This window comes from Perca fluviatilis, chromosome 17, assembly GCF_010015445.1.
Source record: "Perca fluviatilis chromosome 17, GENO_Pfluv_1.0, whole genome shotgun sequence".
NCBI lineage: Eukaryota > Metazoa > Chordata > Actinopteri > Perciformes > Percidae > Perca > Perca fluviatilis.
In genome coordinates, this window is record NC_053128.1 from 26,412,688 (window position 1) to 26,431,938 (window position 19,251).

Consider the following 19,251-nt stretch of genomic DNA (forward strand, 5'->3'; position numbering starts at 1 on the left):
CATGTATGTTCTTGCAAATAAACTATTTTTTTTATGTTATCTTTTATTTTTGGGGGCATTTTTAGGCCTTTATTGACAGGACAGCTGAAGAAATGAGAGGGGGGGGTCGACATGCAGCAAAGGGCCGCAGGTCGGAGTCGAACCCGGGTCGCTGCGTCGAGGAGTAAATCGTATACTTTTAACTTCATTTTTTAATGCAATGCGTTTACTTGTTGAGTTTTTTGTTTTTACAGTATAGTATTACTACTTTTACTTAAGTACTTCTTCCACTCCACCACTAGGTGCAACAACATCTAAACAGAGCAGCCTGGAGCTGGGGACACGTGGGGTGGGCGAGCAGCCATAGGAGCAGCTGCTGCTTACTTCCTGGGAGGGCACAGCTGCGCAAACCGCCACTTCCTGACGTGTTTTGCCGCCAAACCTTTAAACAACAACAAGGAGCAGCAGCTGCGGCAACATCCGCATTAATTGACAAGAAAGTATTTTTTTTTATATATATTCGCTGAAAATGTCATTAACTTCAAAGAGGCCGTGTCCCGATTCAGTGAACGATTCAATGAACGTCTCCATGAACGATTCAATGGAGAAGAGGATACATCGGATATCAATCGAGGGAAACATTGGTGAGTGCATCGATTGTGGTAAAAGCGGTAACGTTATTTCACACAACAGGCTAACGTTATCTTAAGCTTATAGACTGTACAAGTCTGCTTATGCCCTGTTGCTCTGTTACAAGTCTACTGATTATTTCCTGTCTTTTGTTGTCTGTCCTGTCCCTTGTCTGTCTTAAATGCCCTACTTAAAGTAGTAATTGCACTTTTATGTTTATAATGTCTATGTGTGTGCACTAAATGTAGCCTGTCTCGAATGTCGTTTTTTATATAATGTCGTTTTTATATAGTTTAAATATGTAACACCACTTGATCCATGGTGAAACGTTGTCTATATGGTTGAAATTACAATAAAACCCACTTGACTTGTATGAAATAACCTTAACCGCAAGCTAACGTAGCTAGTTGGCATTAAGGTAACGTTAGACAAAGTTAACTAACGTAGGGCTTTCAGACAGTGCTAACTGGTTTTCTTGGTCGTTTCTTTTAACAATAAAGTGTTGCCGCCATTTGACATACCAGTTACTGCCTCTACTAAACTAAACAACTAATGCGAACAGTAGCTAATATATCTGCATACTGTGTTGCTACGTGTCGTACTCGATATGATTTTTAAAATACAATTTCCGGATTCTGCTTGTGTTCAGCGGCGGGCAAGTCTACCTTTGTGCGCCTTTTGGAGCAGGAGAACGGGGACTGGGAGGTGGTACCAGAGCCAATCGCCAGATGGTGCAATGTCCAAACAAAGGGCAGTGACTTTGAGGTATTGACATACACTGTACAGCATTCGTGCATTTTGAAATGTAGTTTTTGAAATGTAGTAATGTCATTCAGTCAGCTGACACCCATATACAGACACTTTATTACATCATCTAAACATCTGATTGTTGCCAGTTGAAGGCAAACAGTGTGTTTGTGCAATGCGTATTAGCCAACACTATAAATCAGGGATGAATTTCATGAATGCCCTGTCCTGCAATCCTCAAAACCACTGACTCAACATGCACTGTACACATAAAGATAACTGGGCGAGTCTTCATCTGTATTTAGTGTGCAGCTGCCATCTGCACCACCACACACCCAGAAGAACAGATGGTCCCACTCTGGACAGATGAACAAATGCCATCACATCTCAAACCTCCCACACAACTGCAGGCCTCACCCTCAAGCTCATTTTCAGTGGTTCAACATGCCTAAATATACACGCACATCACTGCTACTGTGGGTCTGGCAGTAAGCAGGATATTCAGGTTGATTTACTTGAGCCAGCATTTAACGGTTATTTTCATTGACTAACCTGTCAGTTATTTCCTCGATTTTAATTGTTCAGTCTCCCAAAACACTAGGAAATAGCGAAATATTGACATCACAATATTGCAGAGCACAAATACAAGTGTGCATAGTATTTCCTTTGTCTGACCAACGGTCCAGGGCACCGATATATTAAGTTTACAGTCAAAGAAAACTGACTTAAAAAAAAAAAAAAAAAATTAAAATTGTTTTCCAGAACTCCAGCTTGACCCGTTTTAAGAACAGCAACATTTTTATATTTATTTTTTCTTTTACATGAAAGCTATAATAAAAAAAAGTCATAAATCATCACAAAGATATACACTTTTGTCCCTACAGTTGTTAAAAAAAGTGCACTATACACTGGAGTACAGTGTACACAGGGGTATTATCAGTATGTACAACTGTTGAGTGCTCTAACTAAAGGCTTATCTGCTGGCACAACTACAGTAGTTTGATCATGCGCCCTCTGCTGATCAAAAGACAAACACTTTTTGCAGAGCTGTGAAGGTGTTTAATAGTGTGTTTAATAGGCTGCCTAAATTGTTGGTCTTGGATGTTGTAATTTATTATTTTAAGCTAAAGATACAATTTGATTCATTGCTGCATTCATAGGAAAAACTGCATAGTAAGTAGGAAAATCAGTCAAACGGTATTACTTCAGCAGATTAATCAATGAAAATTAGAGCTGGGCAATATATCGATATTGATATCGTGATATGAGACTAGATATCGTCTTAGATTTTGGATATTGTAATATCGTGTTATGACATAAGTGTCTTTTCCTGGTTTAAAGGCTGCATTACAGTGAAGTGATGTCATTTTCTGAACTTACCAGACTGTTGTAACTGTTCTATTATTTGCCTTTACCCACTTAGTCATTATATCTACATTACTGATGATTATTTATCTAAAATCTCATTGTGTAAATATTTTGTGAAAGCACCAATAGTCAACACTACGATATTGTTGCGGTATCGATATCGAGGTATTTGGTCAAAAATATCGTGATATTTGATTTTCTACATATCGCCCAGCTCTAATGAAAATGATCTTTAGTTGCAGCCTAAGTAACTACATAAAGCAGATGCCAGCAAAGACAAGAGCTTGATATACTGTCTGCAAATATCAAGCAGGCATTGCAAATTACAATGAACGTTTTTACCAACGCGGTACTTAGGTAATTTTGGACTGCACACTAAGCTATAATTGCAGGAGATGTGTTGATGTAAAGAGTGAGGTATTCACTTAATACAGTTTTAAATTCACCCTATCCCTTATGGCCCAGGAGCTGACCACATCTCAGAGGAGTGGAGGGAATGTATTGCGGATGATGTATGAGAAACCGGAGAGGTGGGCCTACACTTTCCAGAGCTACGCCTGCATCAGCCGGGTGCGTGCTCAGATCAGGTCAGCCAACGGGAAGCTCCGAGAGGCTGAGAATCCTGTGCAGTTCTTCGAGCGGTCCATCTACAGCGACAGGTATCTGTGACAAAACTGACGGAAAAAATAAATAAACATTTCATTCTGGGGAAGGTGTAGGTTTAAGATACAAATCAAAGTATACAAATCGATTTGTGCAGCAGACTTAAAGCTATAGTGCGTAGTTCCTGTTTCCTCCATGAGGCATTCTAAGTAAGGACAACACTGTCAGCGCATCCACATGATACAAGCCTTCCGTGATCGCGCACAGCCCCCACCCCTTGTCCACGCAGTTGCTAGTATGCAAGGAGGACACGGAGGATTAAAAAAACATGACTGACTCTTCAGAAGAGGTAATTATTTTCACTTGAGCTTCTGATGCCACAATCTTCTGAACATAGCCATACTGAGAAATCCAGAGAGAGTTGTGTGGAGCTGATTGTCTTAATTAGCTTTGCAGCAACTCATTTGGCGATGGCTTGAATGTAACGGACGTTCATTAATATCAAAAGGTTTCTTGACGTAGTAATCCGTCACTGTGAGCATTGTTACTTTTTGGTGAAAACAATGTTTGAAAATTTCTGATTTAATGTTGAAGGAATTTGTCGGAATTAATCGATAGCAGTTCTGATAATGGTTGTCATTTATCAAGCAAAATGTAACCTGTTCCAGCTTCTCTTAATGTGTAGTATTGTCGACTGAATATTTGTGGAGCAATTTAGAAATGACGCCATGGGCTCTGGTATATTGTAATAGGCATTTTTACAATTTTCTGATATTTTGCACTATTGTATTAAGAAAACAATCGGCAGGTTAATCAGAAGAATTAATGAATGAATGGGTAGTGTGGGAATTTGTCCGAAATGAGGCCCTAAGCAAAGTTTACCGAGTCCAGCATAAGAGTTACAAGACCCTAAAACGGAGTCTAAGTTTCCCTAGCAACAGACACCAAGTCAGAGCCCGGTCCACCAGGATCTTAGTTCGAATGAACTCTGATCGATTCTCTCTCTACGGCTTTTATCCTCCCTTCACAGGGGGTGTCTCCTTGTTTCTAGGCAGAAACTGTTGCCTTCAAAGAACACACACGCCAAGGTCGGGGCCTCTTGTCTGGTGCAACTTCCTTGTCTGTTCTCTTAACTTTATCTGTCTTTCCTGTTTTTCTGCTTATCTGTCTGGTACACAATGCCCTCTTATGCCATACAAGGCTTAATCTATAGTTAAAAGCTTAACCTTCTATGTGTCAGAGACATTTCCTTGAACCAGTTCCTCAATGACTGCACACAGCTCTTTTATGAGCACAAAATACAACTTTAACTGCTAATATTCTACAGTAGTTACAGCCCCACCATTTCTGCATTCATCCTTTTCAATGCTAGAAAAAACTTATTTTACTTTATCATTTTTACAGTGTGTCAGTTTACTGTTGCTGTTTTGAAAGATAACCGCAGTAATGTAAATGTGCAGCTTAAACTTAACACTGATATGGTCCTTATTTAATATCGGTGTTTCCGCGGTGTAGGGCTGGGCAATATATCGGTATCGCGATATGAGACTAGGTATCGTCTTAGATTTTGGATATCGTGATATGGTAAGTGTTGTCTTTTCCTGGTTTTAAAGGCTGCATTTCAGTAAAGTGGTGTCATTTTCTGAACTTACCAGACTTACCATAGCTGTTCTATTATTTACCTTTACACACTGTCATTAAATCATTTCTGGTGATTATTTATCAAAAATCTCATTGTGTAAATAACATTTTGTTAAAGCATCAATAGTCAACCATGCAATATCGACATCGAGGTATTTGGTCAAGAATATCGTGATACTTTACTCCATATCACCCAGCCTTACCGCGGTGTCTTAAAAAGTCAAAAATTTCAATTTCAAAATGTAAGGTCTTGAAACGTCTTAGATTCGCTGAAGTATTGTGTTCTAGGTCTTACATAATTTTGAACAGGTCTTAATTTTCCTACGTCCATGTAACGCTACCTCTAATGCTCATTGAAATGTTCCTGCCGCGCTTTAGAATTTTATTTATTTTATTCTAATCGGAATTGTTTCGGACGATGTTTCCAGACTCTGACATCTGACTCTTTTTTTTTTTATTATTTTATTTTTTTTATGTAGTGATATAGGTCTTAAATTGCATTCATAATGGTCTTAAAAAGTCTTAAATTTGACTTGGTGAAACCTGTAGAAACCCTGATTATATGTTCTAAGTTACAATCTGTCCATTAATCCCCCTCTCATCTTCCAGGTACATCTTTGCAGCCAACCTCTATGAGAGTGAGTGTCTGAATGAGACAGAATGGTCGATCTACCAGGACTGGCACGGCTGGCTGCACAGCCAGTTTGGCAAGCACATTGAGCTGGACGGTATCATCTACCTCCGAGCTTCCCCGGAGGTACTCTTTCTCCCAGTCTCCTTAGCTTCTTTTCTTATATTGTTATATAAAATTACATCCGAATGGAATGATTTCGCTGCGGAAAATAGAGATGTTTTCACTTTTGACAATTGCAGAATAATTGAAATTTCACATCACAAAGATGTCAATTTCCTTTTGGTTTGTGTGTAGAAATGTTTAGAGCGGTTGCACCTCAGAGGGAGAGAAGAAGAGCAAGAGATCCCGCTGGAGTATCTGGAGAAACTCCACTTTAAGCATGAGAGCTGGCTGCAGCACAAGACCATGACGTGAGCCCACACATACACACAGACTGTTATGGCACTCTTGCATCAGAAGCTGCATTTGTGCGAGGACTTCAAATGTATTTGTATTGCAGAAGAAAAAGGGTGTTTGTTATGGCGAGTGTCCACCTCACGACTTCAGTACTGATTTCCCCCTTGGCCATTGGCTCGCGTGCGTGTGCTCGAACACGATATCTGAACTGTTTAAAATCACGAGACGTATAGCCGCTAAATATCTGGAGATGTCTGGGACTCTGCCAGGAAGCTCCAGCCAATGAGAGAGCAAGACACGGGTTGAGGGGAAACCAGGGGGAGGGGCCGCCTGTACTTTAATGTATGTGTTGTATTGCAACACGGACCAAAGTTGTTGTTGCACATATTGGAAACGGTCTATAAATAGTAAAGGTGTGTGGAAACAGGCTATTTTGTGAACATGTGTTCCAACAACACCACCGCCTAAAAGCACCTTTTATTTTTCTTCCTTGTGTTAATACTGCAAATCAGCCACCAGCAACTTGAACCGCTTATTTCTGGCAGACATCCAAACGTCCTCTCTGGTGTATGGTATTATACCATGTCCCGTGTCACTTCTCGCGTGTGTTTTTGACTAGACTAGACTCTGGGATTCCTCCCAGTGAAAGATCTTGTAGTGTGTGATTTCCCCTGTCGCCGGTCAGTCAGGTAGTGTGACAGCAAGTTGCGTAGTGTGAACAGTACAAAGAAAGTCTTGTAGTGGGAACTTTGCTTAATCCTAAACAATCGTGGCCATTAGAAAAAGACCCCATTAATGCACCAACTGAGGGCAAATATAGAGATTGAAAGGGTTTTGCGTACATGTAATCTACATCTTCCAAGAATGGATGAGGCTGGAAATGAGTTTTATTTTATTTATTTATTTATTTTGGTCCATTGGGTGTGAAATGTTATTTTAAGACTGTGGGCAAAAGTGGCCCAAATCTGATTTTTTTTTTTTTTTTTTTTTGGGAAATGAAGTGACCAGGTTTGACTACTTCAGAAGTATGAACACTCAAATCTAGCCCAGATCAGATATTTGTTTTTCCAAATGCGATTTAGACCTCTTCCATATGTGGTCCTGAATCAGACCCAATCAGTCAGATTTTCTGTTTTTGAAAAAATAGCCAATTTGGCTCTCTTTCTCTTCATTCTTGTCCTCCTCAGCACCTGCTCATTAATGTTACGGCTGCCATCACACAAACCTTTTAAAATGAAAGCGAAAATGCTTACTCCCTCCATAACCTCCCTAACTTTAGTGCAACAGCGTGCTGCGTCTGATGTCATGTTATTGTTCTTTTGCGCATGCGGGTCGGTTTGAAACCGCAAACAGTTCACACTGGAATCTGATTATACGCCACATTTTAAAAGGTAATGGGGACAGCCAAACAAAAAATCTGATCTGAGCAAAAAAAAAATCCAAATTAAGCATCAAGACTTGCGGTGTGAACGTAGCCGTAGGTTTCCTCACAAAGATGAACCAAGTAACCTGACAACTGACTTGATTTCCAGGATACCACATCCTTTTTTCATGTTGCTTAAGCATCACTAACTGTGTGTCCCATGTCGCCCGTGGCCCACAGCATGGACTTTGAGTATCTCAGCGACGTGCCAGTCCTGACAATAGATGTAAATGAAGACTTTAAGGGGAATAAAATCAAGAACGCTGACATGATTGAGAAGGTGAGTGACCGTTAAACCTTGTCAAAGATTTAAAATGGACAAGTAATGCCCTTGGTTTGTATTACTATATTATAACCCACTAGCTGGATTACTTGTATGTGAGTATTTCCATTTCATGGTACTTTACTTCTACTTTACTAGATTTCAGAGGCAAAATATGCACATGTGTACTTCACTGCATTTATTGACCAGCTCTAGTCACTATTACTGACTTAATGTTTTATATAAAGATATAAAAAAGGTGACATAAATATAATGTATTGCTTTACATAAAAACTACACAACTTTAGAGTAGTTAAAATCGGCTCCATCCCCACCAGATGCAACGTTGAAATGCTACCTTCATGTTAATGCATCAGTAATAACCTAGTGATGTATGAAATCGATCAATGAAAGATTTAGGTAATTGTTGTCCATTGAGCCCAAGTCTCGTTTTCTTAGGAATAAAGGAAAAATCTGAAACATGTTTCGATTACAAATAAAGTTGTTTCAAGAACTACAAATGTGCATATTTTGCATTTTTGAAAAAAAGATCGAAGAGTTGGAAACGTGTTCAAATGTTGCCTGTTTTCACTTGAAAATAAGACTATTAGACAAAAAGTACTTTATAAGGTGGAGATTTTTTTTTTTTTTTTTTTTTGCAGTGAGGGGCCATTCTACCCCCATAATGAAAAGGTTTTACTTTTGAAACTTTTAAATACTTTTCGCTGATAATACTTGTGTATTTTTACTTCTGTAAAGTTTTCAATGGAGGACTTGTAACCGAGCATTTTTAAATTGTGATATTGGGACTTTTACTCAAGTAAAGAATCTGGATACTCCCCCCACCCCCAATTTTAAAGGAATAAATGGCCTGGACTCAAGTGTTTTTAAAATGCGTTTTGGGGGTAGGTTATGTAAAGCACACACAGGTTTTCCGCTTACTGTATGGGAATGAGGCCTGAGGAGCTGCTTGTGTAGCAGTTTAATGTTGATGGTAAACACAGGCGAGTTTAGAGATTGCACTGCCATTCAAAAGGCATTAACAAGAACTAGTTAGCCACACAAAGCTTTGCACAAATTATATGATTTTTTTATTTATTTATTTATTTATTTATTTTTTTTTTAAGTTGGTGTGAAGTTGGAACTAAACAAAGAGTAGGAAAGCTGTGCCGGTCACTGATGTTGGTATTCACTAATGCTAACCACTTGACTGCTTTGGTTCTTTTTCAGGTGAAAGAGTTCCTGAGCACATTGTGAAGACCACTTGGAGATGCAAAATATAAATGGTGCTCAAAGGAAGAAAAGGTGGATGGGGTGTCTTACTTTTACAATGAAATGACTCAACAATGACTGATTTTTCTACACTGTAAGACCATACAATGATCTGACCAGTGTTTGTTTTTAAAAATTTTTAAACTTTATTAGCATTTTCTTACATCTCTTGTGTATTTATAAATGTTCAATGTGCAAATGCAATGAGATTGTGTCTATTTGTCCTCAAATTACCTGACCTACTTAAATCATTTTGAGTGTTTGGTTATCTAGTACAGGGGTCTTCAACGTTTTTTTATGCCAGGGACCCCTTACCTGAAAGAGAGACCGAGCAGGGACCCCCTACTACATATATTGTATAACATGAAGTAAAATAATAAACTGGGACTACAAGTACGTGTAGGGCGGCCTGAAGCCTTATAAATTTATTTAAAAAAAAAAATTAAAATTAGCTTAATTGTAATAATTAGCATGATTTTATATGTATCTGTGGGTGGCTAGTGACTACCTATAGGTAGGTAAGCCTATCATAAGTGGGGATTTGTATTTGCTAATAATATGTTGGATTCATTTTAGGACTTTAAAATTTTTGAAAAAAACGTAATAATTTGAAGGCCGCCCTGTATTGACTCTGAGGACCCCCTAGGGGTCCCGGACCCCCTGATGAAGATCCATGGTCTAGTAGGTACCATTGTAGCTGGTGTAAAAAGTATTGGGAATGAACATTATAAATGTTTTTAGCTAAAACCAGAGATCCAGTTATTATTATACATTACGAGTTCATGTTATAACTGGTCTTCATGGCTCAGTCTCAGTCTTACAACTCTTCCAGAAGATGTCGCCAGTCCACACAGCAGTCCAGTCGGCTATTTACTGCTCAACTTTCCTACCGGTAGCTCCAATGGGATTTGATCACAGCGACCTGGAATAGGTGCCTTCATTTTCTCTTATAGCGCCTTTATAATATATACTATATATAATGTTCAGAGATCAGAATGCATAGCAAGATGTAGCTCTTACTTTTTAGTTTAAAACCAGCCCTGACTAGTTTTGGTTCAGTTAATATTTGTGCGTGTGTGAGACAAAGGTACAAAATGAATACACACGCTCTGCATTTATTCATACGCAGCTGGATTTAAAGTGTCCTCTTTGTAGAAGTAATTTTTACAAATGAACTGCTCCTAAGCTTTTCAAATTCTGTAGAATTTTCCAACCAAATGCAAAAACAAAAAGGTGCTTCGAACTTTGTTTTTGATTTATTTCCGATGATTTAGATAGATCCGGTGAAATGTAATTCGCCTCTTTTTAGATGCGATATGGACAACAGGGAAACAATTTGTCAAGTTCAAGTGTTTTGGTGCGCCACCCAAGAGCGACTTTCTGACCCCCCACTCCTCCTCCCACCCGGTGGCGTCACGCAGGAGGAGGCACTTTAAATATGGAAAAAGACACGCTGCGCTCACAGAGTCTCTCCACACGGCTCCAAGCGAGACCCAAAACCAGCATTTACTTCAAGATGTCATCTGGGCACGAACGACCTGAACAAGTCCATCACGATGTGAGGACCGCGTGACGTGTCCAATCCGAGTTGTAGAGTCGAAGAAACCATTCCAGCCTCCCCTCGGCTGCTTCACTTGTATCCACTTTGAAAAGCGCCACATCTTGCGCAGGTGACCATTTCAAAACACTGACTACAAGAGCGACGGGCGAACGACTCCTGGATGCCAGACTGATCATCTTTTAAAGGCGAAGTTTGTCACCATGAGTACCGAAAAGAAGTAAGTTTATGGGCTTTCTCCTTGTTTTGTCTGTAACCATGCTGGTTGTACCTTGTAGCTTGCAAGTCCATTTCCTGGCCAGGTGTGAAAGTGTGGCACATAGGTGTCTGGTCATCACTCACCAGCTAATATGAAACCGAGACGCATTCATGTTAGGTGATTTTCTGTGCGTAAATGTGAACTTTCAGTGGCTCATCTGGTGCCATGCCTTTTAGTAGAACTCCAGTGGTCTATTGATGAGGCTACTTCTCAAGTTTTGACATTCCTAATAGTCCACCATCTGGCTGGGTAAGCCACTGTTGCCTCGCCGCTGTGGCTATGAACTGCCTGTAATCGGTTTTCCAAGAAGCTGTCCCTTTCAATTAGAGAGACTCGGGGTGCGCAGGCCAAGTGGTGGCGAGTTGCCTGTCTCCAGTGCGACTTTATGAATTTAGCTGTGTGTATGCCGCGCAGACCACCATGTGGCCTGTGAGCTGACTGGACATATTCATATTCACATATATTCGGCGCGGGCCAGAGAGTGCGTCCACGTTGCGCAATGACGCAAGTGCCAGAGCCGCAACAAATCCGACTCGAAGGTTACTATCAAACACGGAAACGGCCTTCTGAGTCTGCAATGGTCTGCAAACACTTTTTATGGCATGGAGTTCGTCAGCTGTTTGAAAAAACCTCACCTGCAGCCGCTGTGAGTTAGCTATACGTTTTACAGCGTCATCCTGATCTGCTGAGAATATATTTTCCCATGCGGGGCACAGTTCCTCGGAAGTGTAACTATTTACTAGTGTAACACCCCCTCCCCAAGTAGCAAGGGGTGAAGAGACTAAACGTGTGGGTTCAACGCCAAAGTTGATTCCTCATTCCTCTGTCATTTTGTCGAGATTGTGAAATCTGTTGACCTTTATATTGTTCCATCCAACTGGAATGTGAAATCCTCCTTTTGTGCTCTGCTCAACGACGTTTTGTGCAATTAGATATCCATCCATTCAATTGAGGAAATTCCAAAAGTCAAGGCGAACCTGAGAAGTGGGGAGTTTACTACAGTTAGTGATATTTGCATAAAAGGTACATAATCACCTGCGTACACATGGCTCAGGCGTGTCCTTTGTCACCTCTACTTACTGCGATATCAGACACTTTGGTGTATAAGCTACTGCCACAACCTTATTTTTTATTTTTTTAATGTTCCATAGAAGTCATTAGTCAGGCACAACACTGCAAACATACCTTCTTAGCTACTCCGATGTGGGGCATTCTAACATCTAAACTTATTTGCATTCGTGCTGCCCGCTGCCTCTTGTCTTTGTGTCAGAAGTGACAAAAAATGTTTTTACAGCCACCTATCAAGCCCTCTGATTTTTGAGCATTTGACACTCAAGGGTTTACTTTTGGGTGGAGTGTGAGTATGCTCCTAAATCATCGCTTAATTGTGTGTGTGTGTGTGTGTGTGTGTGTGTGTGTGTGTGTGTGTGTGTGTGTGTGTGTGTGTGTGTGTGTGTGTGTGTGTGTGTGTGTGTGTGTGTGTGTGTGTGTGTGTGTGTGTGTGCTGGGGGCACCTACCCTGATGGTGAAGCTGACTGGTGGGATTGGGTGCGTCACTCTGTAAAGATATGGGGATGATCCTTGATCCCGAGCAGCTGATCCCCGGCTCCTCACGCACCGGCAGGTTTATCCGGCCTACGAGGTCACCAAGAACAGAGGCAAAGTGAGAAGTTGCGAGATGAACGCAGCTGGTTGCTCTGATCGGTCTTCCAGCTTCTTGATTATTCTTTCTTTATTAATCAGGCAGAGGCAGTCGTCGCAGGAAATGGGAAAAAAAGATCGAGTAGATTTCCTGTTTTTACAATGACGTAAATGAGGAGACATAGGCTCTTATCTGGTTTCATACCCGTAGACGAGATATGCATTAAGCCTCAGTTTTGTTTCCTGCTACATCATATCAACTTGAGATGAAGTCTTTAGGCTCAAATGTTGAGTAGATTTAAGAGTCTTCACCTCGCAGCTCTTAACATCGCCTCATTCTTTCGGTTTTTCTTTTCCTTCATTTCATTCCCTCTTTACACGCCGGTCTAATGCTGAAGGGAATGCTTGAACTCTCCTTCTGCATGTCTGTGTACCACCTGTGGTATGTTTCTCATCTTGAGGGTCTTCCTGTCGGAGACCTCAGTAAGGAGTGATTAAAGTGGCTCCATAGACGGGCTATAGCCAGCAGTAAACCTGCAATATGAGCTTCCTTTGCTCTCTTGTGTGGCCAACGCTTTTCACTATGTTACATGACCTGTCTCTATATAAACACACACACAGACACACACACACGCGGCATCGCCAACTACCTGTTGCATTAAGCAAATGCAATAAGACTAAGCTGTGTTCCTGGAATTCCTGTGTATGTACAATTTTTGTGCAAGAAGGAATTAAAATAGCTCCACCAGTTTTGAATGCGTTAACCCCTCCATTCACTGACCGCATTATCAGTGCCAATTAAGGCTGTACCAATTACCGGTTAAGTACAAGTTCTTCGCAAAAGGAATTCTCTGGAGCGGGAGGTATTGTATGTACGTTCTGTCCTGAAGGAGTGCACACAGAAATCTGGAGCCATGTCCAATCTCTCCACACAGTGCCGTGTGGGAACTTGACCCGTCTTTTTTTGTGAGCAACAATGGGCAACAAAAGGAGGGTAAAGAGGCTAATCACTGTATTATACCTTGTAAAGTTGGCAGCGAGCCCGGCCACCCCTCATCACTTGTTTGATCTCGGAGCTAGTGTATCAACATGACGTCTGCAATCAGCCTTCTATAATCTCTCGAGGACAGATACCATATCCACAGGGGAATCCAGATGAGCTCGCGGTGCAATCTGAGGAACAAGTTGTATCCTTCCTGACTTTGTTTGTTTAGTGGTTTATGTGCACTGCTCCCATCCCCACATTTTTTTTATATATTTTTTTTTAATTGGCATCCCCAGTTGGTGATTGTTTAGTGGCAAATGGAAACTGTTCATATGTTTATTTACATTCTTGATACACATCCCAAATCAAATTTTTTTTTTTTTTTTTTTTTTTTGTCCAACAAAACTATTCTCATAAAGCACTTGGTCAGATTAGCAGCGGCAGATGAATTCCTAATTTGACACGGACACGCTTATGTAGTCCCAGAAGAGTTTGAAGGAATGGATTGACTTAGAGATAGAAACTGTCTGTGTCTTGAGATGAGGCATCTCATAAAAAATGAGACTCGAGTAGAAACTTACTCCTTATTTAATGAAATATTAGCCTCAGTTTTCTTTACTTTTTGTACTTACAAGCTAGGGCTGGGCGATATGGACCAAAAGTCATATCCCGATATATTTTGCGCTGAATATCGATATACGGATATATATCCCGATATTTTTTTCCACGAATTGAGAGCAAATGTTAAGTCAAAGCCCAAATCAAATATGACATGTCACAAGTAGTTTCATAGAAACAGTTGCAAAATCAAATAAATAATAAACCGGTTTCTTCACCTGGTTCATGATTAAATGCTCAGCTGTACAAATAACAATAAAATGTAAACCTAAATACTGTATAACAGGAGTAACTTTTTGAAATCAAAGCTCCATAGGCTATTTGTGATTCGTTCCAAAGGTCAATTAAGCTTTTGATATTAATATAATCTACTTTGTTCAAAATGTAATGCCTCATGCCTGTAAGCCTAGGTTATAGTCCCATTCTTCCACTTGATACTGCTTCCACTTAAGTAAACTAAAAGATGAACTATCGACTACAAAACAAAGAAACTAATTAATGTGTTAATACAAAGAATATTTATTATGATCGGTTCACAGATCTGAGTTCAAACGGAAACTTCACCCTTCTGAACTAAGAGTTTCTGCTTCAAGGTGAAGTTTAAACAGACTGAAATGTCCAGGCTCATTCCTCCACTATTTATTTCTGTATGTATTTAAGCGTTACATGTAATTTTAACGGGCACTGAGCTCCAGATCCTGCAGCCGCAGAGTCGTCGCTGCCCGCTGTAGCTTCTTTCAGTCCGCCTGCCGCCGGCAAACTTAGTGGAACTTTCCGCCGGATATCGACATACAGTTCGTCCTGGACTACGTGTAAGATCCTACCGATCACCACTTTGTCTTTGGCTGGTCCGATCTGGATCAGCGGGGACCGCGCAGCAGCGGCAGGCTGCTGTTTTTGCCCGGGGAAGAGACGCTGCGCCGGCCACGGGGCTCTCCCTTCCGCGCCGCCGGAGCTCAGATTGCTGGTCGAAGGCGGCATATATAATCATAAAACACATTGTCACCTGTTAAATGTTATCCATTGCGGTTTGTTGTTTTCATTTCCTCTATCGAACATAATTAAGCCGTTAAAAAGTCCGGCATCTTTAGCGTTGATCTGAATGCTTCGGACCCCTGTTCCAAGATGGCGGCGGGTTTTGACGTATGTTTAGAACCTCACGGCGACATATCTATGGGAGCAAGGATCACATTTGAACTATATGCGATATGGTCTAATTCCATATCTCATTTAAAAATATATCGATATATTTGTTTATATCGATATATCGCCCAGCCCTATTACAAGCTGGTCTATTGTTTCCTTTTTTGCAGCAGTTTTGGCTAAAAGGGTATTCTGCGATTTATGGTTTTCCAAAACCACCTTTCCTTCACTGGATTAGTCCACACTTTGCTGGACTGGAGGAGCCACATTCCTTCCAACCCTCCAGGAAGGTTGACACTTGGTGACAAAGGAAACTCAATGTGATGTAGCCTACCAAGAAGTTCCTGACTGGCACTAGAAAGTCCAGTATGACTGTCATTCCTATCGACTGATTATCGAGGTCTTACTGTGATAAAAGTGGTGTGATATTTTAAATGTATACATCCACTCACTGAGGAAAAGGAGCAGTATAAAAAAATGTATTAATGTTGTGTGCAGCATTGTTGGTGGATGCCATGGATAGATAGGTGACATTTTGGTCATGTGGGTGATCAGAAATGCTAATGCACTTCAAAGCTTGCCAGGTGAACTCCTCTTTAAAGCCTTGTTATGGAGTTATTCATAATGTTTTCAAATCATTCCGCTCACATTTATGTGAGTGTGGAGGTGAAGTCCAGACTTGTCTCGATATTGCTCTAACTGTAACATGTGGTTTGTCTTGTTTTGTTGTGATAACAGAGGTTGACTTGGTGCAAAGAGCGAGAAATGGCTTCTCTGGCTAACATTCAGCAGCATTAGTTATAACTGAATAAGAAGATGCTGAACAAGAGTCAATATAAGAATTGGGTTTCGTTCTAACCAGAATTTGACTCTATTGGCCATAAAAGTGTGATTTGAATAAAAACACGACATTTAGTTATTGGCCCGAGGGCTAAAAATGGCACTGCTTAAACCGTTTTTTTGATTTGGTTGTCATTTGTTAATTTAATTTTAATTGTATGTTAGTGTTTCAATAATGGGGAAGAAAGCCTGACAGAAATTGGGACGGAATGATTTGGTAAACTCATTTGGTTGCAAGGATATTTAACGCTGCCATATGTGGTGATCTATATTGAATGTGTGTTTTCTCTTTTGCCTTGTAGAGTGGAGGATGAGGCCGTCTTGGACAGAGGAGCGTCCTTTGTCAAACATGTCTGCGATGAAGGGGAAGTGGAAGGTAAGATCAGTGATGAATACCAGCACATTATCAAGCTGACATACTGTAAGCTTTCTTGTCCATGTCTTTTCAACACATACTGTACCGTGCCGGTGAAAACTGAAGTATTTCCTGTAGTACCAGCGCATAATTTGATGTATTATATAACGTGAATAATTTCCACTTTAGCTTGACATTTCTGAACAGGAAGATGTTTCTTCAAGTGCTCCAATCCTGTCCAGCGCGGGCCGTCGGCTGAAGCCACAAAATAATTTTATCTTGAGACGCCCATGTGCGTTTGCTGAGACATTCACATGTTTCAAAAACCAGCGCTTAAGTGTGCGCACACAAAGAACCACGTCAGAGCTTTTGGCATAATGTCAAGTGGTTTGTGTGTATTCAGTAGCACTTGCAAGACCCTTTTGCTTCCCCTGCATGGGAATGTGGTGGAAGTGCGTTGTTTAGTTTGTGCCTTAGGTGGTCTTTAGTTTCTACAAGGAAGCAAGACTGACCACCGTTGGGTGTAACAGATATCATTAAAAACCCACAAGATATGTGTATGGAATGGAAAAATACACTGTTGCTTCCACGCTAAGTTAGTGAAGTAGTTTTCTCTCCACCTCTCTGTCTCTCTTAATTACTTCCTGGAGACATTAAAGTCATCATTTCCTGTATGACTTGCTGTGTAGGAAGTAGTTGGCATTTATTTGATTTTGCAGTTTGACTGACTGACAGTATCTCTTTGTGACTGTGAAATAAGCAACAAACCATCCAATGTCACTGTTTAAACATCAGCACGATCCAAAAAAAAACAACCCAATGTGTCAAAGTAGCCTTGTCATAAGCAAAAAATGTCACACCGCAACCCAGTGGTGATACCGGCATTCAGGATTGATGTGATTTACTAGTAACTTTTGAGTTTAATCTGACCTGCATTCCTTCCCATTGTGTTTTGTGGCAGGTCACCACACTGTGTACATTGGTGTGCATGTCCCCAAGAGCTACCACCGCAGGAGACGCCACAGACGCAAGTCTGGCCACAAGGAGAAGCGGGAACGAGCGGAACACAGTTCAGAAGGATACAAGTCGGACGGGGAGAACGCAGACGAATTCCCTGCAAGCATCCTCAAGCCTCTCAGTGAGTTGTGATTTAAAAAAACAAACAAAAAAAAAAAAAACAACAACATCCAATGTGCAGAACCAAATTTTCCACATCAGTAATGGCTTTATCGCTCTTTAGATGTTGGTTTGCTCAGTTGGGGGAAGTCCAGCAGCACTCACAGTAAATCACAGCCTACAGGATATCAGTGCTTCTGTAGTTAAGGAGGTAGGGCGGCGGGGGGGCGGCCAAGAAAGCTAAAAAAAAAAAAAAAAAAATCCCCAGACAGAAACCTACACTCAACCGAATTAGTGCAGCAAGGGAATTGGGAATACAGTGAATACTAATCTGAAAATGACACCGCATTGGCTTAAAGTGTGTAAAGTAAATACAAGAGGAGTATTATCTGCCACCTCAATGATTAACAGTACTTTGTGGGATTTGTGAGAGAGGATTATCAGAAGAAAACGGGTAGATGGGAAGAAAGAATTAAAAGAAGAGGCAGCACAAACGGCAAAATATTGAGGTTGTTTCCCAAGCTCGTTGAGGACATTGCTACGAGTGAGCCTAACACAACCTTAGGACAGAGAAGAGCAATGTAAGAACCAGTCCAGAAAGTGGTAAAAACTGAAGCGGTAGAGAAGAATCTTACCAACGGCACTAAATGCATGTGGACAGAGATGCAATATGCACATACACAAAGCAGATAAGATGGTTGTGAGTCTCGGGAGTCTTCTTCCTGCTGTAGGAAAACACACCAGATGTCTCTCCAAAGCGTGGCATAATCATTAATCCCAAGATTGTTTTATTTTTTTCTCGAGGAGGAATTCTGATACCAGAAGGGTCTTTTAGATATAGGTCCCTTCTAACCCATACATGTATGTGTCCTGAATGTACAACAGGAGACTTTTTTTTACACAGGTGGGAAAGCATTGAACAGCTGTCAGTAAATGAGCCGTGTAATTGTATAGGGCTCTCCTATGTTTTATCTCTAAGCTTTGATAAAGGCTCTGTACCATCACACAAACCTCTCGGGTGGGTAATTAAAAGAATAGCAGACTTTACAATCTGGTTAAAAGCTACAGTATTTACAAGACCTGCAATTATTACCAAACTGGAATTCACCTTCAAATGGCACAGCCTGGAATACACTGGCATAATGGGAGAGTGTTTGCTTTGCTGCTAGTTGGAGGTAACCATTAAGGTCTCAAGAGTGGGTTGGAGATGGGGAAACGGCAGGGATTTGTCTCCCAACTTGTGTGTGTGTGTGTGTCGTGTGTGTGTGTGTGTCGTGTGTGTGTGTGTGTGTGTGTGTGTGTCATGTGTGGACAGTAACGGCAGCGCCACATACCTGAAGGCTGCAAATAGGATATTCCTGAGCTGGTAATTACAGTGGCATCTGAAGTGGACCATCACAAGTTTAAATAAATATTTAGTAAATAAATTTGTAGTAAAAAAAATAAATAAAAATGGTGACAACCATAGCAGGTGCTTCGCACAAGAATTTTAAAGACGCCATAAAGAAGCTTTAGCTTTTTCAGGTAACGTGTGCGGACAAGCGCGCATTACGCAACGGGCTCTTTCTGTAGATGTACAGAAGAGAAATCCCTAAGTTAATTGGCAGTGGGAGCATAGTTTCCAGCAACACCCTTAGATAAGGGGTGGGATTAAAGAAGTGTATACTTCTTCTCACTCCTTTTTGGACATGTTCAAAAAAAGTGTTTTTTAGATGTATCTATGTTATCTATCTCTATTTTCTGAATGACCTGATTTTCTGTTTTCTTTTACATGTTTGAAA

General features: G+C 40.7%; 2 protein-coding genes across 2 annotated transcripts in view; both read left to right on the forward strand.

Moving 5' to 3' along the window:
• Nucleotides 1-412: 412 nt before the first annotated feature.
• On the forward strand, nt 413-9,159 carry dck (deoxycytidine kinase). The gene is made up of 7 exons (XM_039780875.1): nt 413-623; nt 1,259-1,374; nt 3,190-3,383; nt 5,578-5,725; nt 5,897-6,012; nt 7,602-7,701; nt 8,914-9,159. Exons 1-7 carry the CDS (start codon nt 509-511, stop codon nt 8,938-8,940), a joined length of 816 nt encoding a protein of 271 aa, XP_039636809.1. The 5' UTR covers nt 413-508; the 3' UTR covers nt 8,941-9,159.
• Nucleotides 9,160-10,397: 1,238 nt separating this feature from the next.
• LOC120545881 (electrogenic sodium bicarbonate cotransporter 1-like) overlaps nt 10,398-19,251 on the forward strand; it is a 41,610-nt gene continuing 32,756 nt past the window's right edge. Inside the window, exons 1-3 of the mRNA XM_039780511.1 lie at nt 10,398-10,733; nt 16,302-16,375; nt 17,316-17,492. Coding sequence (XP_039636445.1) covers nt 10,717-10,733; nt 16,302-16,375; nt 17,316-17,492 — 268 coding nt within the window. The 5' untranslated portion in view covers nt 10,398-10,716. The remainder of the gene's footprint in view (nt 10,734-16,301; nt 16,376-17,315; nt 17,493-19,251) is intronic.

Coding starts and splice junctions, on each gene's coding strand:
- dck (XM_039780875.1), top strand. CDS start 509: ATGTCATTAACTTCAAAGAGGCCGTGTCCCGATTCAGTGAACGATTCA. Junction 624..1,258: donor ATCAATCGAGGGAAACATTG/GTGAGTGCATCG, acceptor GCTTGTGTTCAG/CGGCGGGCAAGTCTACCTTT. Junction 7,702..8,913: donor ACGCTGACATGATTGAGAAG/GTGAGTGACCGT, acceptor GTTCTTTTTCAG/GTGAAAGAGTTCCTGAGCAC.